The sequence below is a fragment of the Anolis carolinensis genome, unplaced genomic scaffold, assembly GCF_035594765.1.
Source record: "Anolis carolinensis isolate JA03-04 unplaced genomic scaffold, rAnoCar3.1.pri scaffold_15, whole genome shotgun sequence".
In the NCBI taxonomy this organism is placed as follows: Eukaryota; Metazoa; Chordata; class Lepidosauria; order Squamata; family Dactyloidae; genus Anolis; species Anolis carolinensis.
The window spans coordinates 788,286-806,944 of record NW_026943826.1 but is presented as its reverse complement, the minus strand read 5'-3'; the positions used below and the strand labels follow the sequence as shown (position 1 = coordinate 806,944).

General features: G+C 46.1%; 1 protein-coding gene across 1 annotated transcript; it reads right to left on the bottom strand.

The window, feature by feature from the left end:
• Nucleotides 1–246: 246 nt before the first annotated feature.
• Nucleotides 247–15,851, bottom strand: sh2d5 (SH2 domain containing 5). Its single transcript, XM_062965766.1, has 10 exons — nucleotides 14,976–15,851; nucleotides 13,864–13,972; nucleotides 12,449–12,529; nucleotides 12,269–12,343; nucleotides 9,968–10,108; nucleotides 9,662–9,874; nucleotides 7,859–8,033; nucleotides 7,658–7,766; nucleotides 4,910–5,069; nucleotides 247–2,901 (listed from the first exon to the last, which is right to left on the bottom strand). Exons 1-10 carry the CDS (start codon nucleotides 14,996–14,998, stop codon nucleotides 2,671–2,673), a joined length of 1,317 nt encoding a protein of 438 aa, XP_062821836.1. The 5' UTR covers nucleotides 14,999–15,851; the 3' UTR covers nucleotides 247–2,670.
• Nucleotides 15,852–18,659: the final 2,808 nt, after the last annotated feature.

Genomic DNA, 18,659 nt, shown 5'->3' with positions numbered 1-18,659 from the left:
CATGTTTTCGAACTGCTAGGTTGGCAGAAGCTGGGGCTACCAGCCGGAGCTCACTCCGCTCCTCGGATTCGAACCTGCGACCTTTCGCTGCGCCATTGGAGGCACTCACTGGCATAGAATCCATTTCAATGTGGATTGTATACAGCTGTGTGGAAAGGGCCTACGGTTCATTTCGAGAATGATGGGCATCGTAGTCCCTCACACCCAAATAATGCTCCAAACAGACTGGAGGACCAACTACAGACAGAAAGGTTTAAAATATATATTTTCACCATAGACATTCAAAATATATATATATATATTTACCATCGATAAAACCAGATAAAAGCCCCCTTAACGTCTGCTTTGTGGAGAGAAGACGCTGGGTATATATAAACATAATAATAATAATAATGCAAATAAATGAAGAACAGGCAGAGATTAGAAGCCAGGAATCTTATAGACACAATGCCAATAATAATAATAATAATAATAATAATAATCCTCGTTTGGCCTCTCCCAGACTGGCACTTAGAATGCGCTTTCCAACAATAAATATATAATAATAATAATAATAATAATAATGTTATTTCTTGCCCGCCTCTCCTCCTCATGTATTTCTCTGATGATATTGTCATAAATATTAACAGTAAAATAACAGCAAATGTAAAAGCCAAAGCTAAGTCACAATGTCAGCAAAGCTTCAGTCTCTCTTTGGGGTTTTTCTTTTAAATACAGTAGAGTCTCCTTTATCCAACCTTTGCTTCTCCAACGTTTTGGATTATCCAACGCAGACTGCCTCCCACCCGGATCCATGGCTGTTTTTACGGATTTAACTTCCAGCAATGTTGTTATGGTAAGTTCATTTTATGCAATTCTATCTTTATTTGTAGTCAGTTTTTTTAGGAGTCAATGTTTTTGTAGTCAATGTTTTCAATACATTGCGATGTTTTGGTGCTACATTCGTAAATACGGTCATTAGTACATAACGTTACCGTGTGTTGAACTGCTTTTCCTGTCGAGTTGTTGTAAAACATGATGTTTTGGTGCTTAATTTCTAAAACCGTAACGTAATTTGACGTTTAATAGACTGTTCCTTAAGTAAAGGTAAAGGTTTACCTGATGTTAAGTCCAGTCATGTCTGACTCTGGGGGTTGGTGCTCATCTCAATTTCTAAACCGAAGAGCCGGCGTTGTCCAAAGACACCTCCAAGGTCATGTGGCCAAAGGCATGACTGCATGGAGCGCCGTTACCTTCCCGCCGGAGCAGTACCTATTGATCTACTCACACTCTGGGGGTTGGTGCTCATCTCCATTTCTAAGCCGAAGAGCCGGCGTTGTCCGTAGACACCTCCAAGGTCATGTGGCCACAGGCATGACTGCATCTACCGCCGGAGCAGTACCTATTGATCTACTCACACTCTGGGGGTTGGTGCTCATCTCCATTTCTAAGCCAAAGAGCCGGCGTTGTCCATAGACACCTCCAAGGTCATGTGGCCACTGGCAGGACTGCATGGAGCACCGTTACCTTACCGCCGGAGCAGTACCTATTGATCTACTCACACTCTGGGGGTTGGTGCTCATCTCCATTTCTAAGCCAAAGAGCCGGCGTTGTCTGTAGACACCTCCAAGGTCATGTGGCCACTGGCATGACTGCATGGAGTGCCGTTACCTTCCCGCCGGAGCAGTACCTATTGATCTACTCACACTCTGGGGGTGGGTGCTCATCTCCATTTCTAGGCCGAAGAGCCGGCGTTGTCCGTAGACACCTCCAAGGTCATGTGGCCACTGGCATGACTGCATGGAGCGCCGTTACCTTCCCGCCGGAGCAGTACCTATTGATCTACTCACACTCTGGGGGTGGGTGCTCATCTCCATTTCTAGGCCGAAGAGCCGGCGTTGTCTGTAGACACCTCCAAGGTCATGTGGCCACTGGCATGACTGCATGGAGTGCCGTTACCTTCCCGCCGGAGCAGTACCTATTGATCTACTCACACTCTGGGGGTTGGTGCTCATCTCCATTTCTAAGCCGAAGAGCCGGCGTTGTCCGTAGACACCTCCAAGGTCATGTGGCCACTGGCATGACTGCATGGAGCGCCGTTACCTTCCCGCCTGAGCGGTACCTATTGATCTACTCACATTGGCATGTTTTTGAACTGCTAGGTTCTTAATTTTATTGTAATTTTTAATCTTGATGGATTTTTAAATTTGATGAAAACTGGTTTTTGATGTGTATGTTTATATTGTAAGCCGCCCTGAGTCCCCTGATGGGTGAGAAGGGCGGGGTAGAAGTCATGTAATAAATAAATAAATAGGTTGACAGGAGCTGGAGCTAACAGCAGTCGCTCACGCCGCTCCTTAATCCCTCCTTATTATCCAACATTTTCGCTTATCCAACGTTCTGCCGGCCCGTTTATGTTGGATAAACAAGACTCTACTGTATATACATATGGGCAAATCCCTGAATTTCTAGAAGGACGTGAAAGGGTTTGAGGTGCAAAGAGCGGCAGTGGTGAGGATGGGGGCCGCAGCCTATGTGGCTGGACTTCAGCCCCCATCATTCTTACATCATATAAAGCGTGGAGGTGAGGAATTGCAGTGCCTTAGGGAGCCGTTCCCCTTCTCCTCCTCCTTGTTCTCCTTCTCCTTGTGCTTCTCTTCCTCCTTCTCCTTTTTCTTCCTCCTCCTGCTCCTATGGCCCCACGGCCAGGGACTTGCTGCCCGCCTGCAGCCAGGAGGCCTTGCGCCGGCCCCGGCCCAGCCGCGGGATGACCGCCACCGCCGCCTCCTCCTCCTCCTCCTGGTCGTCTTCCTGGTAGCAGTGGTTGACCCGGCCAGACTCCAAGGAGCAGAAGAGGCCGCCCTGGGTGCCGGTGTAGTGCTCCAGAAGGGCCTCCATGCTGGGAAACGCCACGTTCAGGTGCTGCAGAAGGAGCGGGAGATCAACAGTTGACTCAGTCCCTACCTTTCCCTACATCCTACTCTTCTGCACTTTATCATGGACGTTTGCAATTAGTACTCCTAATACAGTGCACAATTGTAATTTTATTCCTCCCCTCCATGACTAAAGATTGAAGTGCCACGATATAATAATAATAAGAAGAAGAAGAAACCAATGCAGGTGGTCCCGGTGGTGATGGGCACATTGGGTGCCGTGCCAAAAGATCTCAGCCGGCATTTGGAAACAATAGACATTGACAAAATTACGATCTTCCAACTGCAAAAGGCCACCCTGCTGGGATCTGCACGCATCATCCGAAAATACATCACGCAGTCCTAGACACTTGGGAAGTGTTTGACTTGTGATTTTGTGATATGAAATCCAGCATGTCTATCTTGTTTGCTGTGTCATACAACGTCGTTGTGTCGATAATAATAATAATAATAATAATAATAATAATAATAATACAGTAGAGTCTCACTTATCCAACATAAACGGGCCGGCAGAATGTTGGATAAACGAATATGTTGGATAATAAGGAGGGATTAAGGAAAAGCCTATTAAATATCAAATTAGGTTATGATTTTACAAATTAAGCACCAAAACATCATGTTAGACAACAAATTTGGCAAAAAAAGTAGTTCAATACTCAGTAATGCTATGTAGTAATTACTGTATTTATGAATTTAGCACCAAAATATCACGATATATTGAAAACATTGACTACAAAAATGTGTTGGATAATCCAGAACGTCGGATAAGCGAGTGTTGGATAAGTGAGACTCTACTGTAAGAATAATAATAATAAACTTTATTTATACCCCGCCACCATCTCCCCAATGGGGACTCGGGGCGGCTTACATGGGGCCATGCCCAGAACAATACAATATAACAGAATATAAAAAGAACAACAAATCATAACACATTGAACAATACAATAAATAATAATATACATTACAACGCAAAATCAGAAGAGCAATAAAAACATGAACACTAAGTTAAAACTCAGGGTGAGAAAAGAAGTACAGTAGAGTCTCACTTAACCAACACTCGCTTGGATAAGCGAGACTCTACTGTAAGAATAAAAACCACATATCGTCTCTGTCCGCTGGCTATGCTTTTATTTTGTGGCACTGTGTTGCAGAGTTCACAGAGTTGTGTGTGTTACCGTGTTTCCCCGAAAATAAGACAGTGTCTTATATTAATTTTTGCTCCCAAAGATGCTCTAGGTCTTATTTTCAGGGGATGTCTTATTTTTCCATGAAGAAGAATTCATATTTATTGTTGAACAAAAAAATTGAACATATTATTATAGTATAAACCAGCATAACCAGACAAACTGTGAATCCTATCCAGAATTTCTTGTTACTACCAATATTTCCATGTACAATACTCTATGGTACGTACATTTACTGATCCTGCACGCTCTGGTGTTCTGTTCAGCGGGCATGTTTCCAAACAAAAGCTTTGCTAGGTCTTACTTTCAGGGGAGGCCTTATATTTGGCAATTCAGCAAAACCTCTGCTAGGTCTTATTTTGAGGGGATGTTTTATTTTAGGGGAAACAGGGTAGTTGCGTGGTCAATGATGGTAGCTGGGCTGACATGAACTAGCAGAGCCCAGATAGGAAATAGTTCTCAACCAGGGGCCTTGCGGTGATCTCTCATGATCTAATCCTACTCCTCTCCGTATGCTAGTGAGAAAAAGTAGGTCTTCAACTGTCGTTTTTTTGAAGGAGAGGAGGCCAGGGACCCACCATCAAAGCCTCCCTCCCAACAGGCAGGTAGCTAGATAGATGTGACAGAGGTGATATATATATATATATATCAGAGATACAGATAGAGAGATATAACTGCAAGAGAGGAAAGACTTCTAGAGTTGGAAGGGACCCCTAAAGCACATCCAGTCCAGCTGCTTCTGCCACAAAAGAAGACACAACCAGGGCCCTCCCGGCAGATGGCCTTCCCGCCCAAGAGAGATGCATGCCTCACCTCCACCGAGAACGACCCGACCTGGCTCCGGTACATCTGGTAAGGGATGACCCCGCAGCGCGTGCGCACCGAGAGCCGCCACTGGTCAGAGGAGCCCGGCTCGGCCCAAAGGAGGAAGGCGCCCAGGACGTCCCTCCGGAGCAGCGCCATGCCGGCCTCCCTGCAGATGGAAGGAGGAACGGGTCACAGAAATCCCAGAGTTGGAGAGGACCCCCCAGGGTCATCCAGTCCAACCCCTGCAAGGAAGGAAGGAAGGATAGATGATAGAATTCTAGAGTTGGAAGCGTTGGAAATGGCAACCTCCCAAGCCTCTCACTATTTGTTGTCGAAGGCTTTCATAGCTGGGATCACAGGGTTGTTGTATGTTTTCCAAGCTGTATGGCCATGCTCCAGAAGTATTCTCTCCTTACAACCTCTGAGGATGCCTGCCATAGATGTGGGCGAAACGTCAGGAGAGAATACTTCTGGAACATGGACATATATTCCTCACAACCTCTGAGGATGCCTGCCATAGATGTGGGCGAAACGTCAGGAGAGAATACTTCTGGAACATGGACATATATTCCTCACAACCTCTGAGGATGCCTGTCATAGATGTGGGCGAAACGTCAGGAGAGAATACTTCTGGAACATGGAGATATATCCCTCACAACCTCTGAGGATGCCTGCCATAGATGTGGGCGAAACGTCAGGAGAGAATACTTCTGGAACATGGAGATATATTCCTCACAACCTCTGAGGATGCCTGCCATAGATGTGGGCGAAACGTCAGGAGAGAATACTTCTGGAACAAGGAGATATATTCCTCACAACCTCTGAGGATGCCTGCCATGGATGTGGGCGAAACGTCAGGAGAGAATACTTCTGGAACATGGAGATATATTCCTCACAACCTCTGAGGATGCCTGCCATAGATGTGGGCGAAACGTCAGGAGAGAATACTTCTGGAACATGGATATATATTCCTCACAACCTCTGAGGATGCCTGCCATAGATGTGGGCGAAACGTCAGGAGAGAATACTTCTGGAACATGGAGATATATTCCTCACAACCTCTGAGGATGCCTGCCATGGATGTGGGCGAAACGTCAGGAGAGAATACTTCTGGAACATGGAGATATATTCCTCACAACCTCTGAGGATGCCTGCCATAGATGTGGGCGAAACGTCAGGAGAGAATACTTCTGGAACATGGAGATATATTCCTCACAACCTCTGAGGATGCCTGCCATAGATGTGGGCGAAACGTCAGGAGAGAATACTTCTGGAACATGGAGATATATTCCTCACAACCTCTGAGGATGCCTGCCATAGATGTGGGCGAAACGTCAGGAGAGAATACTTCTGGAACATGGAGATATATTCCTCACAACCTCTGAGGATGCCTGCCATAGATGTGGGCGAAACGTCAGGAGAGAATACTTCTGGAACATGGAGATATATTCCTCACAACCTCTGAGGATGCCTGCCATAGATGTGGGCGAAACGTCAGGAGAGAATACTTCTGGAACATGGAGATATATTCCTCACAACCTCTGAGGATGCCTGCCATAGATGTGGGCGAAACGTCAGGAGAGAATACTTCTGGAACAAGGCCATACAGCCCGGAAAACATACAACAACCCTCTTTCACTATTTATTTGTTAATGTGTGTGTATATATGTGTGTGTGTGTTAACCTGTGTTCTATGCGTATGTTAATTTGCCAATTTGACTACCTCTTTGGTGTGGGAGGGATTGTGGACATGAGATTGGACTGAGCATGTTTAGACTCAGGACTCCATTTTGTATTCAGTGTCTGCTTTACACCTCAGTGGAGGTGGATGTGTATCTGCTTACCATCTCAGTGGAGGTGGTTGTGTCTGCTTTACACCTCAGTGGAGGTGGATGCATGTTGCTCTTTGGACTTCAGTAGAGAAGTATGACTTATGGTTGCTTTTAATTACTCTGATTTTATCTGCTTGGATTTTAATGTATTGTCCATTATTTTATTTTGTGCATCGTTGGAATGTTTTAAGTTTTTGTCAAATATGTTGTGTTGTTGTTTCGGGCTTGTCCCTGTTGTGAGCTGCCCCGAGTCCCTTCGGGGAGATGGGGCGGGATATAAAAATAAAGTTGTTGTTGTTGTTATTATTATTATTATTATTATTATTATTATTATTATTATTATTATTATTATTATGGACTTCAGTGAGTACAACTATACCTAAAAACTATGGACTATTGATTAGGAATGATACCCTGTGTACTCAACACACAGAGAACTATATCCTATCTATAACTGAACTTAAATAAGAAATGTGCTTGTATGGTGAATTAATACAAGATGTTTGTGAGTAAACAAGATACGTTATTTTTCAAAGAAGACTGTTTTTATCTCTTGTATGCATATTTTAAACCAAGAGGTTTCAAGGGAGTGGATAATTTTGGGGCAATTTCAACTGCAAAGAAACAGCCATTCTCTGCTAGCTAAATATGTTTTTGTATCGGCATGTCAAAGACATGGTTTTTTTTTTGTCTAACAGCTGAGTTCCCTGTGTGCCATGACATGAATGCTTGTGGATATCATTTGTTCAAAGGGTTGACGTCTAACAAGGTCATGCTTTTCTTGACTAGTGGTTTTCACATGTTCATGGAGATTCATGACATCATTTTCCCTTTTCAGTAAGGTTATGATTGCCATTTATTTCTGGCAAGAGACTGGGTGCAGTTATTTCCAGTAGGTTGTGTCCAATAGGAAGGGGCTCACCTGTCGATGCCGGCGAACGACCAGACGTCCTCCATCAGGGAGCTCTCGTCTTCCGGCAAACCCAGCGCGGCGCTGCTGCCCCCTTTGTTGTCGCGGCCGGTGAGGCAAACTGGAGCGAAGGGGGGAAAGTGAGCTTCCCAGGAAGGCCCCCCCCCCACCACCACCACCACCTGCTTCCCACCACCAGCTTTAGATACGTACGGGTCTCCTGGGCGCAGGGCTGGAAGGGGGCGTCGAAGGTGCAGCCCCGGTAGGCGCCGGAGCGAAGGATCTTGCTGCGGATGGCCTTCTTGCGCACCAGGATCGGGGAGCAATAGGGGTTCCCAGGGCCAGGCCCCCCCACTCGGCCCTGGCCCTCCAGGTCCAGGCGCTCGCTCTGAGGGGGGGGGGACATAAGGAGATCTCCATTGGCTATGGGAGTGCAATGGAGAGCTACGAGTGGGGCCACACCAGGATCAGCCACCCTGCCCAAGAAGTTTGGATGGCCTTAAGTCATGATCTCCAATCTTTGACATCTCCGGTCGGCTGACAAAGAACAGATGCCAGCCATAAAGCGGGCCAGCCATAAAACCTCAATTACCCTCTGGTATGCAAGAGCCCGTATAAAAATGGGCCAAAGAGAAGGTTCTGGTATTCGGTACAATAAAACCTGTTGGAATCTACCAGCATGTATCTTGGACGGGCCAGCCATAAAACCTCAATTACCCTCTGGTATGTGAGAGCCCCTATATAAATGGGCCAAAGAGAAGGTTCTGGTATTCTGTACAATAAAACCTGTTGGAATCTACCAGCGTGTGTCTTGGTGCTTTTTCTGGTGGAAGACTGACCCACAGCACAACTGGGAGAAGAGAACCCAACACTTTACTGCTTTCCTTTGAGAGGTTGGACTGGATGGCCCTTGGGGGTCCCGTCCAACTCTGGGATTGTTTCATCTATCTATCTGTATTCAGGGGCTGGACTGGATGCCCTTTGTGTCACATGAATATGATGTGCAGATTTGATCACTGCGAATTTAATATGTGTGGGTATGAATGAATTGTATGAAAGGTGTACTCATTTGGCTGGAGACACAATTCTAAAATTAAGGCCTGCCGTGACTAACTGCCTGCTTTCTGAACTGTAATTAAGCCGGGCTGTGGCGCAGGCTGGTGAGCAGCCTGCTGCAATAAATCACTCTGACCATGAGGTTTTTATGTTTTTATGTTGAATGTTTTTATATTGTGGAATGATGTTTTAAATTGTAAGTCGCTCGGAGCACTCTGGTGGAGAGCGACTAATTAAGAAATAAAGTGAAGTGAAGTGAAGTGAAGAAGGTCATGAGTTCGAGGCCAGCCCATGGTGGGGTGAGCACCCATCAATTAAAAAAATAAAAAATAGCCCCTGCTCATTGCTGACCTAGCAACCCGAAAGATAGTTGCATCTAAAAAGTAGGAAATAAGGTACCACTTATAAAGTGGGGAGGCAAATTTAACCAATTTACGACGTGGAATGAGGAAGTGCCGTCACAGTGGATGATGAAGCAGCTGCTCCCCCCTGTGGCCAGAATCGAACATCCCCTCAGGAGAAGGTTAAATTGCCTCTGTGTCTCTCTCTGTCTCGGTTCGATGTGTATATGGGCATTGAATGTTTGCCCTATATGTATATAATGTGATCCGCCCTGAGACCCCTTCGGGGTGAGAAAGAAGGGCGGAATACAAATACTGTAAATAAATAAAAATAAATATATTGCCTCTGTGTCTGTCTCTGTCTCTGCTCTATGTGTATATGGGCATTGAATGTTTGCCCTGTGTGTGTATAATGTGATCCGCCCTGAGTCCCCTTCGGGGTGAGAAAGAAGGGCGGAATACAAATACTGTAAATGAATAAATAAAATTATTCATGACATGTGGGGGTCCCTTCCAGCTCTGGAACTGTTTCACCTGCCTTTCTATTCATCTCTCTCTCTTTCTGTCTCCAGGGGTTGGACTGGATGGCCTTTGCCCCCCCCCCCCCCGGCCCACTCACCACGCTGACGGAGGAGGCGAAGCCAGTGGGGCCGAGCATCCTCTGGAAGGAGACGAGGGCGTTGACGTTCTGGGAGACCTGCTCCGGGTCCAGGGACTCCCACAGCACCTCGGGGGCGGCCTCGTGGGCGGGGGGCCAGGCCTGGGCCTCCGGGTGCCGCCGCAGGAAGCACAGCTGGAAGCAGCGGCAGAGCAGCAAGTGCAGCGCCTGGACCTGTGGCAGAGGCAGAGAGAGGGCACGTGGGGCCGGGGCGCCACGGCAGGAGGCCTGCGGTGAGTACGCCAAGCAGAGCACACATGCACACACCTCGCAGGGCTGGCTGCCCACAAACACGTGGCAGAAGAGCCGGGGGCTGCGCGGGTTGCGGGAGACAAAGGCGAACTGGCCGTGGGCCGGGCGGCAGGTGCTGAAGAAGATGCGCCTCAGGGCATGCGCCATGAGCAGGACCTGAGCAGAGAGAGAGAGGCATCCAGCACAGGCCCACCAAGCCTTGCCAGAATGATGATGATGATGATGATGATGATGATGATGATGATGGTGTTTCCCCGTCCTCACTAAGCACAAACCCATGTTGCCTTGCAGAAATAACAACAACGGTAATAATAATATATTTCCCTGTCCTCACTCAGCACAGGCCTACCAAGCCTTGCAATGATGATGATGATGATGATGATGTTTCCCTGTCCTCACTCAGCACAAACCCATGTTGCCTTGCAGAAATAATAATAATAATAATAATAATAATAATAATAATAATAATAATAATATATTTCCCTGTCCTCACTCAGCACAGGCCTACCAAGCCTTGCAATGATGATGATGATGATGATGATGTTTCCCTGTCCTCACTCAGCACAAACCCATGTTGCCTTGCAGAAATAATAATAATAATAATAATAATAATAATATATTTCCCTGTCCTCACTCAGCACAGGCCTACCAAGCCTTGCAATGATGATGATGATGATGATGATGTTTCCCCGTCCTCACTCAGCACAAACCCATGTTGCCTTGCAGAAATAACAACAACGGTAATAATAATATATTTCCCTGTCCTCACTCAGCACAGGCCTACCAAGCCTTGCAATGATGATGATGATGTTTCCCTGTCCTCACTCAGCACAAACCCATGTTGCCTTGCAGAAATAATAATAATAATAATAATAATAATAATAATAATAATAATAATATTTCCCTTTCCTCACTCAGCACAGTTCCACGTTGTCTTACAGAAATAATAGTAATAATAATAATAATAATAATATACATATTTCCCTTTCCTCACTCAGCACAGTTCCACATTGTCTTACCGAAATAATAGTAATAATAATAATAATATACATATTTCCCTTTCCTCACTCAGCACAGTTCCACATTGCCTTACAGAAATAATAATAATAATAATAATAATAATAATAATAATAATATTTCCCAAGGTGGTCCCAGTAGTGATGGGCACACTTGGTGCAGGGCCTAAAGGCCTTGGCCTGCACTTAAACACAATCAGCGCTGACAAAATCCCCACCTGCCAGCTGCAGAAGGCCACCTGACTGGGATCTGCATGCATTATTCGCCAATACATCACACAGTCCTAGACACTTGGGAAGTGTCTGACGTGTGATCCAATACAACAGCCAGCAGAGTGTCTGCTGTTTGTGTTTCAAATAATAATAATGATAATAATAATAATAATAATAATAATAATAATTGGGTCATCAGCTGATTTTTCGATCTTGAACAAATGCAATTAAGGCCAAGATCGAAAAATCAGCTGATGACCCAAAATGCAGACTGTGCAAGGAAACCAACGAAACCATTGATCATATCCTCAGCTGCTGTAAGAAAATCGCACAGACAGACTACAAACAGAGGCACAACCATGTGGCCCAAATGATTCATTGGAACTTATGCCTCAAGTACCACCTCCCAGCAGCAAAGAACTGGTGGGATCACAAACCTGCAAAAGTCTTGGAAAATGAGCACCATTGCAAAGATACTGTGGGACTTCCGAATCCAGACTGACAAAGTTCTGGAACACAACACACCAGACATCACAGTTGTGGAAAAGAACAAGGTTTGGATCATGGATGTCGCCATCCCAGGTGACAGTCGCATTGAAGAAAAACAACAGGAAAAACTCAGCCGCTATCAGGACCTCAAGATTGAACTTCAGAGACTCTGGCAGAAACCAGTACAGGTGGTCCCGGTGGTGATGGGCACACTGGGTGCAGTGCCAAAAGATCTCAGCCGGCATTTGGAAACAAGAGACATTGACAAAATCACGATCTGCCAACTGCAAAAGGCCACCCTGCTGGGATCTGCACGCATCATCCGAAAATACATCACACAGTCCTAGACACTTGGGAAGTGTTCGACTTGGGATTTTGTGATACGAAATCCAGCATGTCTATCTTGTTTGCTGTGTCATAAAATAAAATAATATTTTTTCCCGTTTCCTCACTCAGCACAGTTCCACGTTGCCTGGCAGATGGTGATGATGATGATGATGATGATGATGATAATAACACTATATTTCCCTGTCCTCACAACAGCCTAGTGAGGTAGGCTCAGTGTGAGCAACGTTTCCGAAGAGAGCCCTGCCCGTACCTCCTTTTCCGCGCTGTACATCTTGAGTCCCTGCAGGCAGAACTTGAGGGCCACCGGCCTCCTCCTGGGACAGTCCTTGGTTCAGAGAAAGGAAGAAAGCAAAGGAGAAGGGCATTGAACAGCCTGGCAAGGGAGCGCTTCCAGTGCTGGGGAGGGGAGCCCGGTGCCCCCTGAGCTCACCTTGAGCTTCTGGAGCTGCTCATGGACGGCCTGGGCCTTCTGCTGGAGTTCGGCTTCTTCCACCACAAAGGACCCCACATACTTTCAAGGAAGGAAGAGAGGGAGAAAGAGAGCCCAAGAGTAAACAATTGCAAATGTATTGCTTGACTCTGGACACAGAGCAAGCGCTGACAAAGAATAGATCCCAGCCATAAAACGGGCCAGCCATAAAACCTCAATTACCCTCTGGTATGTGAGAGCCCCTATATAAAGAGAAGGTTCTGGTATTCTGTACAATAAAACCTGTTGGAATCTACCAGCGTGTGTCTTGGTGCTTTCTTCTGGTGGAAGACTGACCCATAGCACAACTGGGAGAATAGAACCCAACAATTTGTACAGAATACCAGAATATTCTCTTTAGCCCATTTATATAGGGGCTCTCACATGCAAGAGGGTAATTGAGGTATTATGGCTGGCATCTGTTCTTTGTCAGCGCTTGCTCTGTGTCCGGAGATGTCGAAGATCAGAGATCATGACAACTGTCCTTCCAGCTCGAGGACGGGGACAAGCATCCACCCAAGCATCCGGTTCACCATTGGGACCCCCAAACGCAGCAGCAGTGCCCAGGCACAGATCCCGGAACAGGAAAGGCCCTGCAGACTGACTCAGGCCGAGAAGTCACTTGAGGAACCAGCCTGGACAGAAATGCCGGACCACTCTCACAACCACCGTGTCAGGCGACACAGAGAAGCCATTGACATCCACAAGAAGCAGGTGGACAAGTTCAACAGAAAGGAGGAGACCATGAAAAGGAACACAATCTGGTCCCAGTATTTTAAAAAACCCTCTAAAATCAGAACAGTAAATAAGGAACCACACTCAGAAGTCAGGAATCCCAGGCAGGAAAAAAAATGAGTGCCAGCTAACACCTCCCAACAAAGGATTCCCCCAGGCAGGAATTAACCAGGCTGTGAAGCTGAAAGGCCTTTTAGTACTAATCAAGGCGGTAAGTTGCAACATTCACCCTTGTGTCCAACAGAGAAGAGTTCTTTCTCCCACCCTGGACATCATTCCACAGATAGATAAACCCACTGGCCTCGTTTCCTTGCAGAGACCCTCACGGGTTGACTTTGCAGCTGCAAGGCTATTCAGTGCTATTCAAGGTGGCCAATGGCAACATTCACACCTGCCTCCAACAGACAAGAGTCCTTTCTTGCTCCCACCCTGGACATTATTCCACAGGGATGCCTGCCAGAGATGTGGGCGAAACGTCAGGAAGGAATGCTTCTGGAACAGGGCCAGGCAGCCCAGAACACTCTCAGCAACCCAGTATCAGAATACATAGAAGAAGGCACACGCAGGTCAAGCACTGTGGGTTGTTTCCCCGCACAGCCCGCTGCACCTTGGGTCTAATGCGTCCCTTGCGGCCACTCTACCTGGGCCACCTTGCTGATGGCCCTTCCTCCTCCTCCTCCTCCTCCTCCTCCTCGTGGGGCCTCCGTCAGGGTGGCCTGTTTCTTCATCCCTTGGCTCTTCTTCTTATATCTACGGAGGGAGAGAAAGACACATTTCGGACCCAGTGAGGGGTCCAGAAAACATTCAGGAAAGTATTGGCAAAAAGATTCACAAAATAATGACAATACTTGCAAAAAAAATGCTCACAAACACCCATGAAAATATTCAGAAAAATATTCACTTAATAATTACCATGAAAGTATTTGCAAAACATTCACAAAATAATTACAATATTTGCAGAAAAATACTACAAAAACCATGAAAGTATTCACAAAAATATAAACAAAATAATTACAATATATGCAAAAAATACTCACAAAAAACCATGAAAAATATTCAGAAAAATATTCACTTAATAATTACCATGAAAGTATTTGCAAAAATATTCGCAAAACATTCACAAAATAATTACAATATTTACCAAAAAAAAGAACAAAAAACCAATGAAAATATTCACAGAAATATTCAAAAAATGATTCACAAAATAATTACAATACAGTAGAGTCTCACTTATCCAACACTCGCTTATCCAACGTTCTGGATTATCCAACGCATTTTTGTAGTCAATGTTTTCAATATATCGTGATATTTTGGTGCTAAATTCGTAAATACAGTAATTACTACATAGCATTACTGCGTATTGAACTACTGTTTCTGTAAAATTTGTTGTATAATATGATGTTCTGGTGCTTAATTTGTAAAATCATAACCTAATTTGATGTTTAATAGGCTTTTCCTTAATCTCTTCTTATTATCCAACATATTCGCTTATCCAACGTTCTGTCGGCCCGTTTACGTTGGATAAGTGAGACTCTACTGTATTTGCAAAAATTTTTTTACAAAAAACGTGAAAATATTCATAGAAATAATTTCAAAATATGATTTTGGGAATGGGCTAAGGGTGGCCCATGTATGCCAATGCTATAGGGATGCCCCTTTGCCCCTCCGAGCCTCGAGGCTGCTGCCGGGAGAAGGGCAAAGGCACTCTGCGCGTTCTCAGGGGCCCCTGGACCAGCCTCCAGCCCTTCCTCACCTGCGGCCAGACCCCGTGCGCATCTGCTCCTCCGTCTCCTGCGCTTGCCCTCTTCTCCCTCCGCCGGCCCCGATCCCCAAAAAGGGCCCCCATGGCAGCAGCCGCAGCAGGAGGAGGAGGAGGAGGAGGAGGAAGATGCAGCATCAGCCGGGCCTCGGCCAGCCCTGTATCCCAGCCGGCCAATGGGAGGCCGGGAAGGGGAAGCCACGCCCCCTCCCATGCTCAGCAGCATCCTCACGGGAAGGAGGAGACCCCAGGGACCCCTGGCCATGCCGGTGCCTGAGGAGACCCCCGGACGTGGCCCCCGAGGCCTCCCGGGGACAGAGACAGGGAGGCACGGCCTGCAACCTGCCTCCTCCCTCGTCTCCTCCTATTATTATTATTACTATTATTATTATGACGACACAGCAAACAAGATAGATATGCGGGATTTCGTATCACAAAATCAGCTGTCAGCTCTAGTTTGTAGTGCGGTTTTCTTGTACTGGTTTTTTTTGTCTGCTGTGCTTTGAGGAGTTTCTGATTTTTGACTTCTTCACTTTGCTTTCCATCTTCTGCCAGGGCATGTTCTTCTTCTTTGATTGCTTGTTTGACTTGTAAGAGTCCTCTGCCACCTGATCTTCTAGGCAGATTATTATTATTATTATTATTGACACAACAATGTATGACACCGCAAACAAGATCGATATGCTGGATTTCATATCACAAAACCACAACTCGAACACTTCCCAAGTGTCTAGGACTGTGTGATGTATTTTCGGATGATGCGCGCAGATCCCAGTAGGGTGGCTTTTTGCAGTTGGCAGATCGTGATTTTGTCAATGTCTTTTGTTTCCAAATGCCGGCTGAGATCTTTTGGCATGGCACCCAATGTGCCCATCACCACTGGGACCACCTGCACTGGTTTCTACCATAGTCTTTGCAGTTCAATCTTGAGGTCCTGATAGCGGCTGAGTTTTTCCTGTTGTTTTTCGTCAATGCGACTGTCACCTGGGATGGCGACATCCATGATCCAAACCTTTTTCTTTTCCACAACTGTGATGTCTGGTATGTTGTGTTCCAGAACTTTGTCAGTCTGGATTCGGAAGTCCCACAGTATCTTTGCGTGCTCATTTTCCAAGACTTTTGCAGGTTTGTGATCCCACCAGTTCTTTGCTGCTGGGAGGTGGGACTTGAGGCATAATTATTATTATTATATGTCATAACAAACAAGATCGATATGCTAGATTTCGTTTCACAAAATCACAAGTCAAACACTTCCCAAGTGTCTAGGACTGTGTGATGTATATTATTATTATTATTTTATTATGACACAGCAAACAAGATAGACATGCTGGATTTCGTGTCACAAAATCACAAGTTGAACACTTCCCAAGTGTCTAGGACTGTGTGATGTATTATTATTATATTATTATTATTATGTCACAGCAAACAAGATCGATATGGCCAGAATCCCTGGGTTGCTGTGAGTTTTCTGGGCTGTCTGGCTAGGTTCCAGAAGCTTTCTCTCCTGATGTTTTGCCCACATCTATGTCAGGCATCGTCAGAAGCTGGGAGATCTGTTGGAAACTAAGCAAGTGGGGGCTCTGCGTTGTCAAAGGCTTTCATGGTCTTCACTGGGTTGTTTGCACTTTCCAGGCTGTCTGGCCATGTCCCAGAAGCAAATAAAAGATGCATCAGAGGCAGTCAGGCGAGCGCCACGCATTCGGCCATGGTTTCATTCCTGGGGCCAACTTGGCTTCTGCAAGCGATCCTGGAATTTCCTGGAAAGGCTGCGAATTGGGCTGACTCCCCTTTGGGCCGAGTGCTGCACTCAAGACCACCAACCCCGTGAAATTATTATTATTATTATTATAAGCGAGAGCAACAGAAAGATTGTAGGAAGGCAGCGTAAGCACAGACCCTTCTTCTAATGGCAAAGCATCACAGCCAAAACAGGCCTCCATCCAATGTGTATTTCAGCAAAAAGCATCCGTCCTGGCTCTACGTCAGCAACCAGACCCTCCTCTGACACTGGCTTCATTTTTTAAAATTTTATAAATCAGCAGCCATGCCAGGGGCCAGTGCTGGCTGCAACCATCTTGCTTCCAAGAATCTGTTACCTGTTGCCAAATGCATTAATGTAGTATGAAATTGTGCTAAGAGTTTAAAGCTGCCTGTGTCTGTGTGTATGTAATCCAGTAGGGCAATGGTTAAATGCAGAGTGGAAATGAATTGCTAGCGTGTAGTTGTTGGGAGTTTCCGCTTTGAAAACGGATATATGTCATGATTGAGATGAAAGTAGGATGGAATGTGCGTGCACTCCCGAAGCGGTCTTTGAAATAGTCGGCATGCTATGTACATAAGTTGTAAATAAAGTTTAAGCCGCTGTTACAGCTGAAACTGGAGGAGTCTGAAGGTTGTCCCATACGACCTGATTTGTCGGGAGTGGAATTGAGGCTGAGGAAGGCGATTCGTCTCAACCAAATCTTGACATTACCAGCATTGTGTCTGGCGTGGAATCTCTGAAACCATAGAATCATAGAATAGTAGAGTTGGAAGAGACCTCAAGGGCCATCTAGTCCAACCCCCCGCTAAGAAGCAGGAAATCGCATTCAAAGCACCCCCGACAGATGGCCATCCAGCCTCTGCTTAAAAGCCTCCAAAGAAGGAGCCTCCACCACAGTCCGGGGAAGAGAGTTCCACTGGTGAACAGCCCTTCTCACAGTGAGGAAGTTCTTCCTGATGTCCAGACGGAATCTCCTTCCTTTCCTGTAGTTTGAAGCCCTTGTTCCCTTGCGTCCTAGTCTGCAGGGCAGCAGAAAACAAGCTTGCTCCCTCTTCCTTATGACTTCCCTTCACATATTTGTACATGGCTATCATGTCTCGTCTCAGCCTTCTCTTCTGCAGGCTAAACATGCCCAGCTCTTTAAGCCGCTCCTCATAGGGCTTGTTCTCCAGACCCTTCATCATTTTAGTCGCCCTCCTCTGGACGCTTTCCAGCTTGTCAGCATCTCCCTTCATCTGCGGTGCCCAAAACTGGACACAGTGTGATTCCCGGTGTGGTCTGACCAAGGCAGAATAGAATAAGGGGGAGCAGGACTTCCCTGGATCTAGACGTTATTCCCCTATTGATGCAGGACAGAATCCTATTGGCTTTTTTAGCTGCCGCATCACATTCCTGGCTCATGTTCCCCTTCCTCCCCACGAGGACTCCAAGATCTTTTTCGCACACACTGCTGTCAAGCCAGGCATCGTCCCCCATTCTGTCTCTTTGATTTCCATTTTTTCTGCCGAAGTGAAGTATCTTGCATTTGTCCCTGTTGAACTTCATTTTGTTAGTTTTGGCCCATCTCTCTAGTCTGTCAAGATCGTTTTGAATTCTGCTCCTGTCTTCTGGAGTGTTGGCTCTCCCTCCCAGTTTTGTGTCGTCTGCAAACTTGATGATCGTGCCTTCTAACCCTTCGTCTAAGTCGTTAATAAAGATGTTGAACAGAACCGGGCCCAGGACGGAGCCCTGCTTGTGGCACTCCACTTGTCACTTCTTTCCATGATGAAGACGACGCATTGGTGAGAATCACCCTTTGGGTTCGTTCGCTTAGCCAATTACAGATCCACTTAACCGTAGTTTTGTCTAGCCCACATTTTACTAGTTTGTTTGCCAGAAGGTCGTGGGGGACTTTGTCGAAGGCCTTACTGAAATCC

Coding starts and splice junctions, on each gene's coding strand:
- sh2d5 (XM_062965766.1), bottom strand. CDS start 14,998: ATGCGCACGGGGTCTGGCCGCAG. Junction 8,034..9,661: donor TCGCCTCCTCCGTCAGCGTG/GTGAGTGGGCCG, acceptor CCCCCCCCTCAG/AGCGAGCGCCTGGACCTGGA. Junction 5,070..7,657: donor TCGTTCGCCGGCATCGACAG/GTGAGCCCCTTC, acceptor TTCCATCTGCAG/GGAGGCCGGCATGGCGCTGC.